Source organism: Dipodomys ordii, unplaced genomic scaffold, assembly GCF_000151885.1.
Source record: "Dipodomys ordii isolate 6190 unplaced genomic scaffold, Dord_2.0 Scaffold4, whole genome shotgun sequence".
NCBI lineage: Eukaryota > Metazoa > Chordata > Mammalia > Rodentia > Heteromyidae > Dipodomys > Dipodomys ordii.
Genome location: NW_012267220.1, coordinates 36,628,374 through 36,648,730, shown reverse-complemented (window position 1 = coordinate 36,648,730; position 20,357 = coordinate 36,628,374). Strand labels below are relative to the sequence as shown.

At 41.4% G+C, this 20,357-nt stretch overlaps 1 protein-coding gene across 1 annotated transcript in view; it reads right to left on the bottom strand.

Moving 5' to 3' along the window:
• The window catches only part of Ikbkb (inhibitor of kappa light polypeptide gene enhancer in B-cells, kinase beta), a 75,586-nt gene that overhangs the window by 41,337 nt on the left and 13,892 nt on the right, over positions 1–20,357 (bottom strand). Inside the window, exons 4-6 of the mRNA XM_013024398.1 lie at positions 9,165–9,291; positions 7,580–7,669; positions 3,942–4,066 (exon numbers count right to left, since the gene is read on the bottom strand). Of these exons, the coding sequence (XP_012879852.1) occupies positions 3,942–4,066; positions 7,580–7,669; positions 9,165–9,291 (342 nt within the window). The remainder of the gene's footprint in view (positions 1–3,941; positions 4,067–7,579; positions 7,670–9,164; positions 9,292–20,357) is intronic.

Sequence of the window (20,357 nt, the reverse complement as noted above, 5' to 3'; positions counted from 1 at the left end):
AAGATGTGGAAAATTAAAAAATAAGTAAATAAAGCTTTAGCTCTGAACACATCTCACTGGAAAGCAATAAAGTGGCCTGTATTAAGCATGCAGGAAATCCAGAAAAGGTGGGTACAGCAGATGCTGGTGGCTTACAGTTCAGGTGAAACTATCACAGGCAGAAGTCAGGAGATAGCTCTAGCTGGGAACTGAGGCTCATGTATGTAATCCTAGCTACTCAAAAGGCTGAAATGTGGAGTACTAAAATTTGAAACCAGTCTGGGCAAAAAAAGTCTGTGAGACTCCATCATCAATTAACCATCAGAAAGCTAGGCTGGAGGCATGGCTCAAGTGGTAGAGTACCAGCCATGGGCAAGAATGCCTCACAAGAGTGTTGAGGTCCTGAGTTCAAGACACAGTACTGGGAAAGGGGAGTAGAGGAGAAAAAGTAGTGAGGAGCGGGAAATTACTAAAAAGATGCACTAAATAAAATGCTTATGGGGCTGGGAAGGTGGCTCAGTGGTAGAGCGTTCGCCTTGCATGCTTGAGGCCCTGGGTTCTATTCCTCAGCACCACATAAGCAGAAAAAAAAAGCCGGAAGTGGCGCTGTGGCTCAAGTGGTAGAGTGCTAGCCTTGAGCTGAAGAGCTGAGGGACAGCACCAAGGCCCAAAGTTCAGGCCCCATGACCGGAGCCCCCCACCAAAAAAAAATGCTTATTGCTTAAACTAGTTCTAAAATTGTTTTCAAAACAGCTTTATAATAGAATTATAAAACCCAAACTGCATCTGCCTGAAATTATTAGCCACCTGTCACTTGAGCTGAAACAGTGAAATTTTTAGAAGTTGGTTAAGGTTAATATTAAAGGAGCTGGGTGCCGGTGGTTCATGCCTATAATCCTAGCTACTGGGGAAGCTGAGATCTAAGGATCGCAGTTCAAAGTCAGCCCAGGCAGGAAAGCCTTGAGACTCTTATCTCCAATTAACCACCAGAAAACCAGAAGTGGCACTGTGGCTCCAGTGGTAGAGCGCTTGCCTTGAGCTGAAGAGCTCAGGGACAGTACCCAGGCCCAGAGTTCAAGCCCTATAACTGAAAAAAAAAAAAAATTAAAGGAATAGATAAATTAGGCTCTTCTCTTCAATTCACAAAAGTTCACAAAAGTCTTCTACTCACAAAAGTTCACAGAAGTCTTTTAGTTTCAGAGAAGTTCATCTGGCCTATGCTGAGATTATAGGAAGAAGATTCTAGATGGTGGTGGCAGGTATACTACTAAGACAGAGCCATTGGGGTATATCTGTAAACAGTATTCCAGTAATGGATTTTAACCCTTCTTGTTATACATAATGGAAAAGTTCAATATTTGAATTGGCTAATTAAAACTACTAGAGGAATATGAATAAAGCTATTTCTTTGTTGGTTCATTATAAACTCTGATTACAAGTCAATTGTTGGGTTCCCCATATTCTAGAAACTATAAGGCTTTAATAACAATGCCTAGTTTGTCAGATCACCATAGGAAGGTATGCTTTGCTGTGGCCCCAGGATTTTCAGGGTGGAGCCTGCTGTCACCTAAACCTTTCTTCTAGAACTGATTTCAAAGGTTACACTTTCTTCTCTTTTTTTTTTTTGTCATTTTTTTAATTAAAAGAGACATATTTCTCTGGGTACATAAAAAATATAAACATACAATAGCTAAATATCCAAAATATCTTATAAGCACAAATAGTTGCCATTATTATTTTTTACCAAAAATTAACTCATTTTCCCAAGAAACTCTGTACTTAAGACTTTAATTTTTCTTCTCATTTTTCAAATTTGACTTGATGTCTAAATAAATTTCAAAAGACGGCAGCTGGCAACAGTTTGGTAACAGGGACCAGAAGCTTGTATTTATTCTACTTTTCTGGCTAGCAGAACTCTTTATTATGCAGATAATAAACATCAAATTTAAATGTGTTTGATCTGTTAATTCAATTCCTAAGAATAAACCCCAGGGAAATAACTGTGGTTGTGAAAGGATTTACCAATAAGGATATTATTTTCTCTATTCTTTGAAGAAGTAAAAACTATAAAACACTCAAGCTTTTCACAATACAGCACAAGTTAAATGAACTTGTAGTTAGTGGATACTAAACAGATATTCTCAATAACATGAAAAAACACACAGATTGTTTCAGAGCCTTAATATAAAAGTAGGTTGGATCAGAATATGCACCATAACCTATCTTGTGCTATTCTTGGGGCTTGAATTCAGGGCCTATGCGCTGTCCCTGAGTTTTTTTGCTCAAGGCTAGCAGACTACTTACTTGAGCCACAGCTCCTCTTCCAGCTTTTTGGTTATTAATTGGAGTTTCATGAACTTTCCTGCCTGGGCTGGCTTCAAGAACCATCCTCTTGAGTAGCTAGGATTATAGACATGAGCCACCAGTGTTCAGCACTACTTCTGTTTTTATAAAGTATAAAATACACAAACATATACTGAAGAGTCCAAAGACACAAAAAATATTCACAGTGACTGTTTCCATATTATCTAACTGTCCTTTTGAAAAGTTGTTTATACAATTTCCAAAAGCACAAAAAAAATCAAAATTAGTCTTTGAGATAATCAAATTGTATAGTATTGGTCTGGCTCCAATAGCCGTACACATGCTATGCAGACCTTCTACCACTTGAGCTATGCTTCCAAACAAAGATTTTTGTATTACATATGAATTGGCTATGAAGAATAATTTCTCTCAGGGTAGACATGTGCAGGACATTGTTAACATTATACCACCATTGGTGAATGAAAGCGGAGGACAAGTAATGAACTCATAAACAAATGTAGGACAATCTAGTTAGGGGGTAAATATCCTCCAGCACACAGTATCTGTCTGGGGGGAAAAGGGAGCAGATAGTTGGGTGATAGTTGGGTGACAATCCTAGGATTTAAACTCAGGGCCTGGGTGTTAAAGTGCTCTACCACTTGAACTACAGCTCTACTATGACATATTTTTTTTGGGGGGGGTGGGTGGGTAGGGAGAGGGATAGGGGTGGGTGGGTAGGGAGAGGGATAGGTGTTAACTGAATATAAAGAGTTTCACAGACTTTCCTAGCCAGGCTGGCTCTGAACTGGGATCCTAAGTAGCTAGGATTACAGTTGTGAGCCAGTGGCACTTGACAATATTTTTATAACTAGTAAAAAAACCAAGTTAAAGAATTTTAAAAAGCTTGATTGTATCCTTTAGGGTTTTTTTTTTTGGGGGGGGGGTCCGGTCATGGGCCTGGACGCTGTCCCCAGCTCTTCAGCTCAAGGCTAGCACTCTACCACTTGAGCCACAGTGCCACTTCCGGCTTTTTTTTTTTCCTGCTTATGTGATGCTGAGCAATGGAACCCAGGGCCTCAGGCATGCAAGGCAAGCGCTCTACCACTGAGCCACCTTCCCAGCCCCTCCTTTAGGTTTTTTTATTTAGAAATTTAAAAAATTTAAAATTTATATTTTAAGCCATTTCCTTTTGCTTTTAAAACAGAAATTTATATTTAGGTCAGGGACAGTAGTGTAGAACTGCAGTCCCTGCTACTCAGGAAGCTAAGGTAGTTTACTTCAACCTAATAGCTTAGAGTCAGTATTGGTGATACACTGAAAACATACTCTTTAAAAACTATTTTCACGTATAGTAAAACTTGCCAACAGTAAATATTTCATCATAATCTGTCATGTGCACATATCATTTCTTTCTGTTTACTAATAGTACTCTCAGTAAGAATGAACACACTGGTTCATAATGTACTGCTGTTACTACTGAAGGAAGGGCAAATGGAATTCACATAGTACTATACTTAAAGATATTAACAACTGCTCTTTTGTTCAAGGTTTGTGGAGCTGTTGACAGCTAAGTCCTAACAGATTTGTCAGGCAAGTAGGGTCACTCAATAAGGGGATAGCAAAGAGATGAACAGGGCCAGGTCTGGGCCCTCACTTACCATTGCACAGGCTGCCAGTTGGGGAGAAAAGGCCTGAAACCTGTGATGCATTCGAAGGCCAAGGTGCCAAAGCTCCAATAGTCAACCGTCACTGTGTACTTCTGCTGCTCCAGTAGCTCTGGGGCCTGTAAGACATATGTGAGGCATGCCCAAGCTGCTCTTTCTTCTACTGAAAGGGCTGCCAACTTATCTGAGTGCACTTCTATGCCAGGAACACTGGTACATGTACTTATAACGGAGGATGTGACCACCAGAGCGGGTTCAGCTGCTGGTACCTGGTACCTATTCCATGCCTTGTACACTATAAGCAAATATAGACAGAAGGACTAATCCCAAGGAATTATTTTTCTCACTGTGCTCTAATTTCTCAACTTTAGAAATGAGAGTTGTACCCCTTTCTATAACTGATTCCTGCTAACAAAAAAAGCAACAAAAAGAGTATAGTGTGGTAGCTTAATGCTATATGGGAGGCAGGGATCAAGTTATTGCCATTTGAGGCAGCCTACGCAAAAGCAAAAAAAATCACAAGATTCCATCTCAACCAATGGCTGGGCACAGTGGCACATATCTGTTACCTACTGGGGAAGCACAATGGCTAGGTGCAGTGGCATGTGCCTAGATCTCTAGTGACTTGGGCAAGCACAAGTAGGAGGATCACAGACAAGCCAATCTTGGCATAAAACAAGCCCCTACCTTGAAAATAACCAATGCAAACAGGAGCTAGAGACAGGTCAAGCAGTAGGGCATCTTCCCAGCAAGCGTGCGGCCTCAAGTTCATTCCCCAGCATAGCCCAAAATAATTCTTCAAAAAAAATGAAGGTTGCAACATTTCAGATATTTATTCAAATCTAATTAAATGCAGGGCCCAGTCATGGGTATTGTGTAGAGATGGAAAGATAGACTTTGTACAAAAAGGAAAACCAATGCCAGGCAGGGAAAAAAACAGATGAACAACTGCCACCAAAGCAGAGAACTGGGGTGACAAAGGAAGGTGATGAAGCCCAAGTGGGACCAACTGAGTTTAGAGAGCTCTTCACAGGAGCAGGGAAGACACACATCACAGAAAGGACCATCCTGAGCAAGGTTCAGAGACAAGACTGGGCATGGTCTCGGTCGAAATATAATACTTACATGATGTGTAAACTCATGCAAGTGAATAACCTGATTTAGCATCCAGGTCAGAATAATTGCTACTGAGCTGATAAAGACTCTACAATACCTAAATCATAGCCACGCTCCCCCCCACCCAATCCACCCTCCCCACCCTCTGCAATGGTCATTCCACAAAACAGGAGATAAACTGAAGGAGGCCATTACTCTAGTTGGTAAGACAGGCAGGAAATAGCAATGCACATAAAAATACATCACATAAGGCTTGGAAGGTGGCTCAGTGGCAGAGTGCTTGCCTTGCACGCATGAGGCCCTGGGTTTGATTCCTTAGCACCACATAAGCAGAAAAAGCCAGAAGTGGCACTGTGGCTCAAGTGGTAGAGTGCTAGCCTTGAGCTGAAGAGCTGAGAGACAGGCCCCAGGCCCAGAGTTCAGGCCCCACGATAGACAAAAAGAACAAAACAAAACAGAACAAAAAATATCACATAACTTCATTCTCACTTAAGCAACAGGTAAGACACTAACCTTAGCAAGGATTTTTTTGTTTTTTATGCCAGTATTAGGGCTTGAACTTGGGTACTGGGTGCAGTCCCTTAGCTCTTTTGCAAAGGCTAGCACTCTATCACTTGAGCCATAGCTTCACTTCCAGTTTGTTGTGATTAACTGGAGCTAAGAGTCACTTAACTTTTCCTGCCCAGGCTGGCTTTGAACAATGATCCTCAGCCTCTTGAGTAGCTAGGATTACAGGAGTGAAACACCAACACCCGGCTCCTTTTTTTTGTTTGCGAAATGGCAGGCCCCATTATTCAACCATAACTTTACTGGTTGCTCTTACTAGAAGGTAAGAACAACATCTTGCCAAGCATTTCCTGAACCTAACCATGCTCTATCTCCTTTGCTACTACCAGCTTTGAATGGGCCTATTGCAAAAGCCTCCTTTCCACTTGCCCACTAATCACGTCTGTTTACAATTCAGTCTCTGTGTCATCCTAAGAGTGGTCTTTCCAAAGCCTACTCCTGCAATGTGAAGCCTTTCAGTGTCACTTAGGTGTTTTTAAAATTGAATTTTATTGTCTTTAAGTAGTTGTACAGAAGAGTTACAATTCAACATGATAGTTTATGAGTAGAGTGAATCCTGACCAATGTAACTCCTTTACTCAAGAAGCTTTTAGCACAGTCTACAATCGTTTTGTATGTACCAGTGCTGGGGCTTGAACTCAGGGCCTCATGCTTTTGCTTAGCTTTTTCACTCAAGATTGGCACTTTACCACTGAGTCACACCTCTACTTCCAGCTTTTTGGTGTTTAATGGGAGATAAGTCTCATGGACTTCTCTGAACCTTCATACTCAGACTTCAGCATCCTGAGGAACTAGAATTAGCAGGTGTAAGCCACCAGCAACTGGCTACAGTCTATAACTTTTTAAATGTCTAAAGGTCTTTCCTTCCTTCCCTCCTCACTTTCAATTTCTCTCTTCCTTCTTCTGGAGACACCAACCATACCCTTTTGCCTCCTAAAGTACTATTCCTTTGCCAGAATCTCTTCTCTCTCTCTCTCCTACCTCTCCTCCTCTCACCTTAGTCAGCCCTTCCATCCACTCATCCTCTAGATCCCTGGTGCAGCTAGGTCCTCCTCATATACATCTATTGCATGCTTGCACTGCCCCTCTGTAGCCCTTAACAGAGCAGTCTCTTTGGAGTTATCTGTGTAGCATGGTAATGCCTGCTTTCTTAAGGCTCTAAGCTCCTGATGAGCATGGAAAGGCTTATCTTTCCCAATATACTACCAACTCCAAGTACAGTGCATGGCAGAGACAACACTGGATCAATATTCCTGAATGAGTGACTCAACCAGAACTCCAATAGTCAGACCACATCATGTCCAGAAGAGGGAAGGGCTGAGCTCTGCCTCCTCTTCACTAGCTCCTGAGATCTTTATAGAAACTGCAGCCTATCAAGCCAGGAGTTGGTAGCTCATGCCTGTAATCCTAGCTACTCAGGAGGCTGAGATCTGAGGATCGCAGTTCAAAGCCAGCCTGGGCAGGAAACTCTGTGACACTCTTATCTCCATTAAACTACCAGAAAACCGGAAGTGGAGCTGTGGCTCCAGCACTAGCCTTGAGCTGAAGAGCTAAGGGACAGCGCCCAGGCCCAGAGCTCAAGACCCAAAGTCGACCAAAAAAAAAAAAAAAGAAACTGCAGCCTGTACACAATAGCTTCAGTATAGTTAAAAATCCTTCCTTTCCAGAAAACTCCTGCTGCACAAAGAGCATTTGGATCTGTGAAAGCTACATAGGCACAGCCCTTCTGACATGAGAGAAAATACTATGACTTCCAGATGGCATCTGTTGTCTGAAAATGCTGATTTGAGTAGATTATGATTCCAAGCTCATGGAATAAAAGCAGTACATCTAGGAAATATCCACCAAGCCGGAAAGGCCGAGATTGTAGGCAGGCAGGGACAGAAAAAAAGCCCCACAAACACAGCTGTCAGAAACTAAGAAGCAAATGCACAACCCTCCTTTCTTACCAAGTACTGTAGGGTTCCCACAAAGGATGTACAAAGACTGCCTTGATCCAGTTCCTTGGCATATCCTAGGTCAATAATTTTGTGTATTAACTGGAAAAAAGCGTGGGGGGGGGGGAGAAATCCAAGAGTTATAAGAACACAAAAATAATCAACGTTATCCTTCAACAAAGGGTATTGGATTTGAATGCCTAAGAGGCATCACCTACACAGAACAATGCCATTAATATGGGGATTTAAAATAAGGAGGGAGGGAGGGAGGGGAGGGGAGGGGAGAGAGAAGGGAGGGGGAGAGAGAGAGAGAGAGAGAGAGAGAGAGAGAGAGAGAGAGTGTTCTCCTCCCTTCAACTGCGACAAAACAGCAGGTAGGCTAAAATTAATAGGCCAGACACTGACCCTCAATCTGGACTTCATAATGTGAGAGACTAGGCCAAAGCCTGCTCAGAAAATACTTTCAGTTGGCCGGGCACCAATAACTCATGCCTGTAATCCTGGCTACTAAGGAGGCTGAGATCTGAGGATCATGGTTCAAAGCCAGCCCAGGCAGGAAAGTCTGTGAGCATCTTATCTCCAATAAACCACTAGAAAACTGGAAGTGGCACTATGGCTCAAGAGGTAGAGTGCTCGCCTTGAGCTGAAGAGTGCAGGGACAGCACCCAGGCCCAGAGTTCAAGCCCCACGACCAACAAAAAAAAAAAAAAGAAAGAAAGAAAGGAAAGAAAGATAAAGAAAATACCTTCAGTTATAATCTGAAAACCAAATCAAGAACAAAGGTGGGCACTGCCAGTCACAGGTTGGACCTAGGATGCTGACAGAAGCTTAATCAGAAGAGATTAGTGATCTAGAAGCTGAGTTACTACATTCCACTCACCTGAGCTTGCTCATCACATCCAGCTGAACAAACAAGAGTGGGGAAAGACCATGGCATTCATAGAGAGGTTACTACTACATCTAAGCAACTGGACAATGAGGAGTTATGAGAGCTCTTGGAGAACTACAAATTGAATCAGGCAGAAGTAGGCAATTGCTAGCTCTAAGTGTCTTATCTCAAGCACACCTACAACCAGCTTACAGCTTTTAAAATAACTGAGAAGCAAAGTCTATTTCAAAATGTACTAGACTCAAAGGCAGAAGGTGGAGGTAGATCAACAAATATTATTTTCTTATCAAAGTCCTCCAACTGGGGCTGGGAAGGTGGCTCAGTGGTAGAGCAGTTGCCTTGTATGCAAGAGGCCCTGGGTTCAATTCCTCAGCATCACATAAGGAAAAAGAAAAAAGCCGGAAGTGGCACTGTGGCTCAAGTGGTAGAGCACTAGCCTTGAGCTGAAGAGTTGAGGGACAGTGCTCGGGCCCAGAGTTCAGGCCCCACGTCCAGACCCCCCCCCCAAAAAAAGTCCTCCAACTGGCTAACTTAACAATGTGATCCATTTCAAGCTTGCCCCAATCTACCAGTGAGACTTGCTGAATTCTGTTTCAAATCAAAATGCATTCCTAGGGAATCACAGAATGTCTCAAAGAATGCAAAGCTACAAAGGTATGGTCTACTAGAGGCAACCCCAAGACTCCTGAGCCCCAGGAAGTCACTCACTCTTTGTTCTCCTTGCTGTAGAACAATGTTTTCTGGCTTTAGATCCCGATGGATGATTCTGTTTTCATGAAGGTATCTAAGTGCAGAGGCTGAGGAAGTGCAAAGTGTGGTCAATTTTTTATTAAACCTAGAAAATGTTTCTCATTTCAGAACCTCCCATTTGTAAAAGTAGAGTGAACCTCTGAAAAGTGCTCTGTGACCTTTAGTGCATGAATTCATAGTGGAAGGAAGGGGTCTGGAGCAACTGCTCCTCAGGAGGAATGACAGTGACCTGATAAAGTAAGCAGAAGTTTAAACTACCTCAAGATTCTGGCTAATTCATGAAAAACATTCAAGGGGACTGGGGTGTGGCTTGGTGGTAGAGCATTTATTTAGTATCAACAAGGACCTAGGTTGATCCCCAGAAACACACACACACACACTCTCTCTCTCTCCCTCAGCTTTGCATCCATGAGGCCACACTAAGTGACCCACAGGTCTCCAAAGCCAGTAATTCTTAAACTGCATTGCCTAAAACAGCAGTATTTGAACTTGGAAATAAAAAATTGTTAGGCCTCACCCCAGTATCACAGTGATGATAATCTAAGACACCCTCTCAGAACTCTAAGCTCAAAAGTCTTAAGTTCCAGAGTGGGCAAGGGAGAAGGGATCTTTGGGTAGATCTAACTTCTCATTAAGGTTAGATACAAGGAAAAAGTGCAGGAAGGACAAAGCCAGAACACCTGCACTGACAGTATGCATATTAGTTACTGTATGTCCAGTTCTGGAAGACTCTGTGGGTAAATAACCATACAGCTCCACATTTTTTTTTTTTACTATGGTCCCATTTTGGGGATAAAGTCAGCCTATATAATCCTAGTAATGAGGTCATTTAATCTCCATAGCTCCTTCTGTGGAGAAAAATGTGAGATTGCACATGGAGGCCATAGCATAGAGCAACAGGGCCCAAACAGTAGCTCAGACTCTATTACAATTTTTATTAATAAGACAGATTTAATAACTTCAACATGAGCTAAGTATATTATTAAAGAGAATGATAGATTAAGTAATGGAAAGATATATCATTTAGAGATGGTATGACTGACTATATGCCTAGAGAACTAACAGACTAAAAACTGTAAAGAATTTAGAAATCTGGCTAGAGACAAAACATACATACATACATATATTTATATATGTATATATATATGTATTATATATATATTTATACAGATCAGTAGTTCTTTCCTGTGTCAGTTTAGCAGACTGTCACTTACATTAGCAACAATAATTCTAAACTCTACTACATGACAAGTTTAATGAGACAAACAAAAAGTAGTTAGTTAAGTGAGGAAAACAATATCACATAAAGAAAAGTAGCAGGGCACTGGGATATGGCTCAGTTGTAGAGTGCTTGTTTAGCATAAATGTCTGTCTAGCATCCCTATCACCAATCAATCAATCAATCAATCAATACTTTGCAAGTTAATGGTGAAGACACCACAAAACAAATGTCAAAAAGACAAAGAGGCTAGGAAAAATACCTACTACACATATGCCAACGAATAAACGTAAATATATTTAATACAGAAACAGCTTTTACAGGGGCTGAGAAGGTGGCTCAGTGGTAGAGTGCTTGCCTTGCATGCATGAGGCCCTGGGTTCCTCAGTACCACATAAGCAAACAGAAAAAAGCCGGAAGTGGCGCTGTGGCTCAAGTGGTAGAACGCTAGCCTTAAACTGAAGAGCTGAGGGACAGTGCCCAGGCCCAGAGTTCAGGCCCCACGACCGGACCCAAAAAAAAAAAAACAACAACTTTTACAGGTCCTTAAAAGTATAACCCAGTTTAAAAAAATAAGCAGAAAAAGTTTAGGGATATTTTATAAAAAAAGAAAATGAGTGGTAAACAAGTGAAAAGCTGCTCATTCTCACTAGTAGTAAAAACTGCAAATGAAAGTAGCAATTCTTTTTTTAAACCTCTTCAACTAGTAACAACTTTAAATGAAAGAGGGAATGCTTCTACCTTGCTGGAAGGTGTCTAAATGGGGATGCAGTTGGAGAAAGTAATATGACATTATCTATTAAGTTATAAAAAGTATACAAAGGTTTGTTTTTTGTTTTTCTGGGGGGTCCGGTTGTGGGGCCTGAACTCTGGGCCTTGGCGCTGTCCCTCAGCTCTTCAGCTCAAGGCTAGCGCTCTACCACTTGAGCCACAGCGCCACTTCCAACTTTTTTCTTTTTGCTTATGTGGTGCTGAGGAATCGAACCCAGGGCCTAATGCATGCAAGGCAAGCGCTCTACCACTGAGCCACCTTTCCAGCCCAAGTATACAAATGTTTAACCCAAAGGTTTGACTTCTAGAAATATGCTAAAAAGTTGAAAGCATTATAAGATACATATAAGGATACTTAATATATAACATAGAGTAAAGTAACTCAGTTGATAACTCAGCTAGACAAATTATAGTACAGCTACATTATAATAGACAATTCTTCATAATAACTTAGGTTTATAGTTTCTGACTCAGAAGGATGTAGGTGATTCGATGATACATTACCAAATAAATGGTGTGACTATTTTTTGGTTTTTGTTTTTTTGCCATGCTAGAGACTGAACTCAGAACTCATGCAACTGGGCAAGCACTCTATGAATTCAGCCATGGTTCTAGTCCTGAGCATGTATTTTATTAAAAAGAAAAGACTCTGAGTTCAAACCCCAATACTATCAAAAACAAGAACAAGAACAAGAACAACACACACACACACACACACACACACACACACACACACACACACACACACACACACACACACACACACACACACACACACACACCCCAGAGGAAGAAACAAAAGCACCAAGAAATGTTTAATAACAAGCTGCCTTTCCCCTCCCTGACAAATATATACACACCCATACATACACATACCCACAAACAGATGGGTAAAACACACAAAAACATACGTATACAATTCCTCCTCAACCCCCCTTGCGCATGTTTTTCTTATTCTGGGCAGGCCAGACTGGAAGCTAGGGAAGGCAACCAGGGAGGTGAGTCCTGCAGGTTTGTGTGGCCAGTCCTGTCTACTCTCATCAGCAGAAACACTGAATGGGGTAGAAGAAAAGCTGCCACAGAAGTTAAGTGATCAGGTTTGCTTTGGAAGACTTTGAGCTGGATATTTCCTAAAAATGCATGTGAAAGTCAAACCCAGAGAACTAAGAATGACATTGTACTTTACTAGAGGAGTTCTAGCTCAGAACATTAAGTCATATTACAAAACTATCTAGTTCTATTTATTTAAAAATATTGTTACTGCAAAAGGGATGTACAGAGGAATTAGAGTTACCCAAGTCGAGAGTACATTTCTTTGTTGGACAATGACACCATCTATTTACTCTTTAAACTCAGCTTTTACCAGCACAGTTCGAACATTTCAAACTTGCTCCTTACTTTCTTTTATTTCATAAACCACTCAATAATTGGATTACGTTTAACTACTCCTCAAAGAAGCCAAAGACTTGCTGCTTTCATGTATTCAAAGAATTCTACTCTATCTTGTCCTCAACTATACTGACTTCTAAAGTCAGATGCTTCATAACAGTGTATCATCATTAGTGTTTTACCCATTTTTATAACAGAACACAGCAAAAGAAAAACAGAGCAAAGAAAAAAAAAACAGAGCAAAGAGTAATAAAACTAATTAAAACTACACTCATATGACCTTTCACACAAGATGGCATTGCTAATTAATTTCAACTACTGGTTGGCAGGGAATAAGGCCATGGAATAATTTTTGAAGTGTTTCTTCACCAATAGATTCACAAAAGATGCATTTTGCTTTATTGACAAACTGTTCAACGACACTTGGATATAGCGTGTAAACACATATGTTTCAGAGTGGAACACAAAAGTTGAGACACATTGTTATTTGAACAAGTACATGTGCCAAGACTAGGACATTGTCCTGAAGATACCAGTACAGTATCTTAGGGCAAATAACATGGCAGGTGCAGGGGAGGTTATCCAAGAAGCTCTGGTAAGGAGGAGCATATTCTGAGAAGCACTTGAGTCTCTAGGCCAGATTAAGAGCTGTAACCAGACTTCTAGAGAGGTTGAATGGCAAGTTCATAACCAAAATCCACTGGTGACTATAAAGACGTGTTTATTTTTATATGTAAACATCTGTATGTAACAAATTTTAGTCCCTATCTTTGGGGTGGCCATTAATTCTCAAATATTTCTGTCAACTCACTAACTAAAGTCTGGAATTAAAGAATTCTGACAGGCACAGTTATAGTTTCTTGGACTGAGTTGACTCTACAATGACTGAAACAGCAGAACTTCTACAGGCAAGTTCTACTAAAGACACATAAATTTCATTTCTAATATACCAATCACAGAAATGAGCTGGTGAATGTGCTTGCTCTGAGTAAACTATTAGACTGGAGTGTAGTTTAGTGGCAGACACTTGGATAACTTGCTGTGATCCTGGGCTGTCTCCAGCATAGCATTAAAGACTATGCACATCATGTTTCAGGATGGATACTGCCCAGACAGAGTCCACAGGTAGAAGCTGCTGTGGGAAAGTAACAGCCACATCCTTGTCAGGAACAGCACCCACTGCTACTTTGGCTCTACCTCAGTTTAGGAGATATATAACAACTCTGTGGTCTTACTATGGAACTGGAATTTCATAGCTGGTGTATTTTTCAGATGACAAACCTATGACAAGTTAGGAAACAGATGCAAGCAGCTAGGTTTCAAATCCAAAAAAATGTGGCAAGGACTGTGTCTATTAATCCCTACTTACCTACTCTACACATCTCAGGCGTTCATTGAGCTAGCTCCTTTCAGTATACTTGTTTGAAATACATTCCACCAAGAAGAAATGGAACAAAATGGACCAAGACTTCTGGACAGAGCTTAAAAGAAAATGAAAAGGCAAAAATAAATGGGTGGTCCAATTTACCATGGAATAAAAAAGCAACAGGATGTCTGTGTCCTCAATTAAAACTGACTTCATGCCTACTACATGCTAGCCAGTTTGTGTCACTGGACTTTCCAGGCGAAACAGGCAAGAAGGCCAACTAGACATGTGGAGAAAGACTTAGTCTAGCTCAAGGTTTCTTGCTATTATAGACTCTGTGACTACTCATCAAAGGCAGTGACATGGTAGGCTGACTAAAAGGTGCAGAACTACAAGGTGGAGAGGACTGGCCATTATCTAGCCATGGGGCATGATGATGAGCTAGCAAAATGTAAATAAGGAAGCCAGAAAAGCTGAACAGTTTTGCAGAGTTTTACATTGTTCATTTGCTCTCACTATGAAGCGCAGGCTGGCCTTGTCTTCTCAAGCCATTCAAAATATAATAAAAGGATGCTTCTGATAAATGAAGGAATGATTCAATTATTCAAAACTTCAATTTTGTTAACATTCAGGGAAACAAGCTTCGGCCTCCTAGTGTTTGGTGGAAACTTTTTTGGGGGGGAGAAGGGGGGGGAGTGCTGGTCCTGAGGTTTTAACTCAGCCGAGGCATTGCACCTGAGCTTTTATGCTCAAACCTAGTTCTCTACCACTTGAAGCACAACTCCCCTTCCATCTTTTTGTGTTAATTGGAGATAAGAGTCTCATGGACCTGCCCTCACTGGCTTTGAGCTGCGATCTTCAAATCTCAGTCTCTTGAGGAGCTAGGATTACAGGTGTGAGCCACTGGCTCCCAGCCTGGGTGGAAACTTTTTTAACAGCAGGGTATGAAACAGTAATGAGAAGATTCTAAAAGACAAGATTCAAATTTGACATTTGTGTCTGGTAACTGGCAGAAAGATAGGACCAGTGACCAGAAAGGATTCTGGAGTGGAATCAGATTTAAGGAAGAAGTCTAGGACTTTAATTTGGAAGTGGGATAAGGAAAAATATCTTGCAGGCATGAGCATGGACTTTAGGACAAACAGTGTATTTAGGGAAAGATATAGTGAGCAAAGATACAACCTAGCAAAGAGAATCCTGGAAAGCAGAGGCCCATGGGTCCAGGTATAGAGAAAGATGAATAAGATTGAAACAAGGAAGAGAATGCTAGAAACAGAGCTCCAGGTCAGAGATGTGGCAGAAGATGAAGTATAAGGGTCTGGGAAGCAGAAGTCAGGCTGCAACAGCTGCGTGGACCTCAATGACAATGTGGGCAACCATTCTGAAGATCAGCTACCCAAGTAGTGAAATAGAATGACTCAGGTAGGAAGAACCTTAGAGAAAAAGTACCTTGAGGCCCAAATCCATCATTTTAAAGGCCTATCAAGTTTCACAATTGCCCAAGGTTATAAATCTGGTAAAAGGGGAGAAGACAGGACTGAAATCAGTTGCCTTCACTTTTGTTATTATGAAGCTTTTCTTTTTCTTTTTCCTTTTTTGGTTGGGGGGTGGGGGCGGCAATACTGGGATTTGAACTCAGAGGCCTCAGGGACTTACGCTTTCAACAGAAACATTCTACCCTTGAGCTATACAGGCCCATTCCTTTTTGGGTTTAGTTTTCAGATATAGTTTCATGTTTTTGCCCAAGGCAAGCATCAGGCCTCTGGTGTTCTAGAGTCCACAGAGGAATACCATTACACCACCTGTTAAAATGAGGGTCTCAATAACTTTTTGCCTGGATTGATCTCTGCTTCCTGAGTAACTGAGACAGCAGGCATGAGTCACAATGTCTGTTTTGTGGGTTGTTTTTTTTTTTTTATTGACTTGGCAATTTGCACTTTCTAACACACAAATGATCTAAAATCAAGTAATCATCTTCTGTTACAATCAACAGTAGAATCAGACTGAAGTATCAATAGAACAAGCAGGAAAATTCCCAAATAGGGAAATACTAGAGTGCCTAATTTTCCTATTCCTTGAGTCTGTCTCCAACCCTGTGTTCATGCTGAGACCCTCCCTATGCCTTCTTGTTGAACTATTGGATGTCTGTGAAGGGCAGCTTCTACAGGAAGGCAGGAGGCACAAAGATGCAGGCTGGAGTTCCTCCAACTCACAGTACAATATATATATATATATATATATATTCAGCACAAAAGTTCAGATCTGGATGTCCTGCAAAGACTTACATATTAAAGGTTTGGCCTCCAGCCTGTGGTAAAACTGGGAGGTTGCAGAGCCTTCAAGAGGTGGGGACTAGTGAGAAGTCTTCCAGTCCCTGGGATACATACTTTGAAGGGGTTAGTGTAGCTCTAGTTCTTTCCTCTTCAATTCTCTTTTAAATCCTAATCATGAAGTGAGCAACGAGGTGTATACTGCCACAGGCTCCCTGCCATAATGTGCTGCCTGACCACAGTACCAAAAGGAAGGGGGCTAAGTGACCCCCTTGAAAACTGTGAGCCAAATTAAAACTCTGCTCTTCAAAAGTTGATTATTTCAAGCATTTGTTATAGAAAATGGGAAGCTAATCATTAATTGCCATGGAAGACTGGCCACCTGGAGAATCAAGGGAGATTAATTCCAGTCTAAGATCCAGTAAGCCCATGGCAATCAGACAGCCTCAGCCTAGTCAAGAACCTGTTCTTCCTCACCCTTAGCCCCTTGGGGCAGAAGGACTGCCGTCAGCCCCTCAGTCCTGATTGCTTAGAACCTTACTCCTCCAGCAGCAGAAGGAAACACTCCAACATTTTCCAAAGGCTAATTAATTAGCAAGACTGTTTGAACAAACATGGAACTTCCTTGAGCTATTTTAGCATGACATTATATAGAAATCTAAATCTTCCCAGCTACCTCTATATCTGTCCTCAGCTCTCTTTCCAAGGTAGGAGCAATACATGGTAGGTTAGATTTGTCTGACACAGAGGCAAGGGTTCCCTGGAAGGCACATGTGTACCCTTCAGCACCTCACATGTAACCTCCTCATGTGTACAATGCTGTATCTTCTCAGTTCATGAAAAAAATTCTACCTGTGCTGCTTTCTTGATGCTACTCAAAGTGGATGTGTTATGAGGTTAGGGGCACAAAAGAGACTAGAAGCAAACAAGTTTAATCCAGAATGAAGACAAGGGATCTAGCTCCTCTAGACCTAGGGTGTTGGCTTAGCCACTATCATCCAGACAGGGAGCAGCAGTGACAATTCCAACAAAAGGAGCATAGGAATGATGACTTCAAACAACCTGGAACAAAATATGTTCAGGAAATGTTTAAAAATATGAGTAATGTTAGATAAGTTGCTCCAAGTAAAGCTTTTGAACTCTGACTCAGTCATGAGACTTTCACAAATGAAATAAATATGATGGGTCTTGTATACAAGACAAAAATGGGAATAAATGCTTATCAGCAACCTCATCTGAGGATATGACTGCATATAAAAGATGACAGAGACAGGAATGGGAGAAATGAGTCTGGGGAGGTCAGCCACTTCCAGGGAACATCATGAGACCTGTCAGGTTTGCTGTCAGGTTTGCTTCAAATTCAGATCAAAATCAGGAACCGGCATTTGTCTAAGGTAGCAAAACCCAAATCCAGAGGGGGAAGGAAATGAACAAGAACTATTACTAACTGCCCAGTCTACCAGGAAAAGAGCACTGTGCTAGGAGCTATATGTCCATCTCTCTCTCTCTCGCTCTTTCCCTCTCTCTCTCTTTTGGTCTGTCATGGGGCTTGAACATAGACTTGGGCACTGTTCCTGAGCTCTTTTGCACATGGCTAGCAGTCTACCACTTTGAGTCACAGTGGCACTTCTGGTTTTCTGGTGGTTAACTGAGAATAGGAGTCTCACTGATTTTCCTGCCTGGGCTAGCTTTGAATTGCAATCACCAGATCTCAGCCTCCTAAGTAGCTAGGATTACAAGTATGAGCCACCAGCGCCCAGCTCCATTTTCTTTTTATCTTCATGAAAAGTCTAATGAGATGAGTAATGCCTCCATTTTACAGTTAATAAAACAGACACACTGAAATGCCTCAGGTCACACTGCTGATCAGTGAAAGGGCTGGTTTGTGAGCTTTAAGTGTTATGTGGAAATCTGTTTCCTTGAGAAAGTGAAAACTTGTTTTAATGGGGGCGGGGGGAGAGTGAACTCAGGGCCTAAGTGTTGTCACTGAGCTTTAGCTTGAGATTGGTTACCACTTTTGACTTTGTACTAGTTAATTGGAGATAAGAATCTCATGGACTTTTCTCACCCAGATGGCTCCAAGTCGTGATCCTCAAATTTTAGCTTCTTGAATAGTTAGGATTACAGGTATGAGCCAAAGGTACTCAGCTTTAATTTCTTTTGTTGTTGTTTATATGTGTGTGTCAGTAGCAGGGCTTGAACTCAGGGCCCTACACTCTCACAGGGCTAGTGTTCTAGCTAGCTTTCTACCACTTGAACCAAGCCTCCAGTCTATTGTTTTGCTGACTGATTTGCAATAGAGTCTCCCAGACTTTTCTACCCAAGATGGCTTTGAACCATAATCCTCAAATCTTAGCCTCCTGAGTAACTATTACAGCTGTGAGGCACTGCCACCAGTGCTATTTTATCTTAGAACTTATTTCATTCATTTAATAAATATTCATCGATGACTTAAATATGATGAACTACTATTCTATATTCTGGAGAAAAGGCTGTGACTAAAGCTTCATTTTTAAGAAGTTTAATTGAGGGCTGCATATGTAGCTCAGTGAAAGAGCTCCCACTTAGCACGAGGCCCTGGGTTCTATCCTCAACACCAAACAAACAATAGACATGAAGTGAAATAAGAAGGAGGTTAATTCTAATGTAATAGTTTTTTAAAATCTATTTTCAATTTAGGGCCAGAGAAGAAAAACAGATTAGTGGCCTAAAATACTTAATATCTGGGCTTGGAAGTTGGCTCAGTGGTAGAGTGCTTGCCTTGCATGCGTGAGGCCCTGGGTTCAATTCCTCAGCACCATATAAGCAAAAAGAAAAAAGCCGGAAGTGGCACTGTGGCTCAAGTGGTAGAGTGCTAGCCTTGAGCTGAAGAGCTGAAGGACAGCCTCCAGGCCCAGAGTTCATGCCCCACGACCAGACCCACAAAACAAAACAACTTAATATCCATATATAAGTAATTCAGAGTTCACCTGTCTTCATCTGATTTGTATAACACACACACACACACACACTTCAATAGGTAGCACAGACGTTGCCTTACAAGTCAATAGTAACTGGATTCAAAATGTACGTAAACCAAAAGACACTGTGTACAACAGAGGCATTATCAGTATTTGTTGAAGATTACTCAAGAAAAAAAATCATATAAAGTAGTAGACAATCATGTGTGTGTGTGTGTGTGTGTTTTCTTTTTTATGGTACTTGAGGGTTGAACTTGGGGTCTTGTATTTCCTCGGTAAGCCCCCTACTAGTTGATCTGTGTCTTCAGAATTTATTTTTGCTTCAGTTATTTTTGGAATAGGGTCTCAAATGTATGTATTGACTGGGTTGGACAGCAATTCTATCTGCCTCTTACACAACTCAAATTACAAGTGCACCACCACACCCATCTGTTGGCTGAGACTGGGGTCTCACTAACATTTTATTTGAGTTGGCCTTGAACTGGAATCCTCTGATCTCTCCTTCCTGCGTATCTATTTCAGGCATGAGCTGCTATACCCAGCTAAGGATCTGTTATTAACTATTGCTAAATGCATAATCTAAGGAGGAATGAGTGGAAGAAAAATATTTGAGATAACATCAAAGAAAAATAACTTAATGAAGTTCTAACCAAAGAGAACAAAAGCTGTTCCCAGAAGACCAGACTATTCTCCAATTTACTAACTTATCTTCAACCTCCAATTCAATAAACAATAAATATTAATGTGATCACTGAGGTAAAAGATAGATGTATGTAATTAAGCAAAGTGTGAATAGACAAGCCATGAGACAAGGTGGTAAGAAAACAAGTCAAACCGTCAACTTCTAGATTAGATCCTCCAGGAAACAGAGAAGGTACTTCCAGGTGATTCATGTGTGCCAACCCATGGAAAAAGCATTGGGCTGAGGGCATCTCTCCACTCAAGAGAGGTTGAGCTGGGCACTGGTGGCTCACGCCTATAATCCTAGCTACTCAGGAGGCTGAGATCTGAGGATCCAGGTTCAAAGCCAGCTCGGGCAGGAAAGACCGTGAGACTCCTATCTCCAATAAACCACTAGAAAACAGGAAGCAGGGCTGGGAAGGTGGCTCAGTGGTAGAGCGCTTGCCTTGCATGCCTGAGGCCCTGGGTTCGATTCCTCAGCACCACATAAGCAAA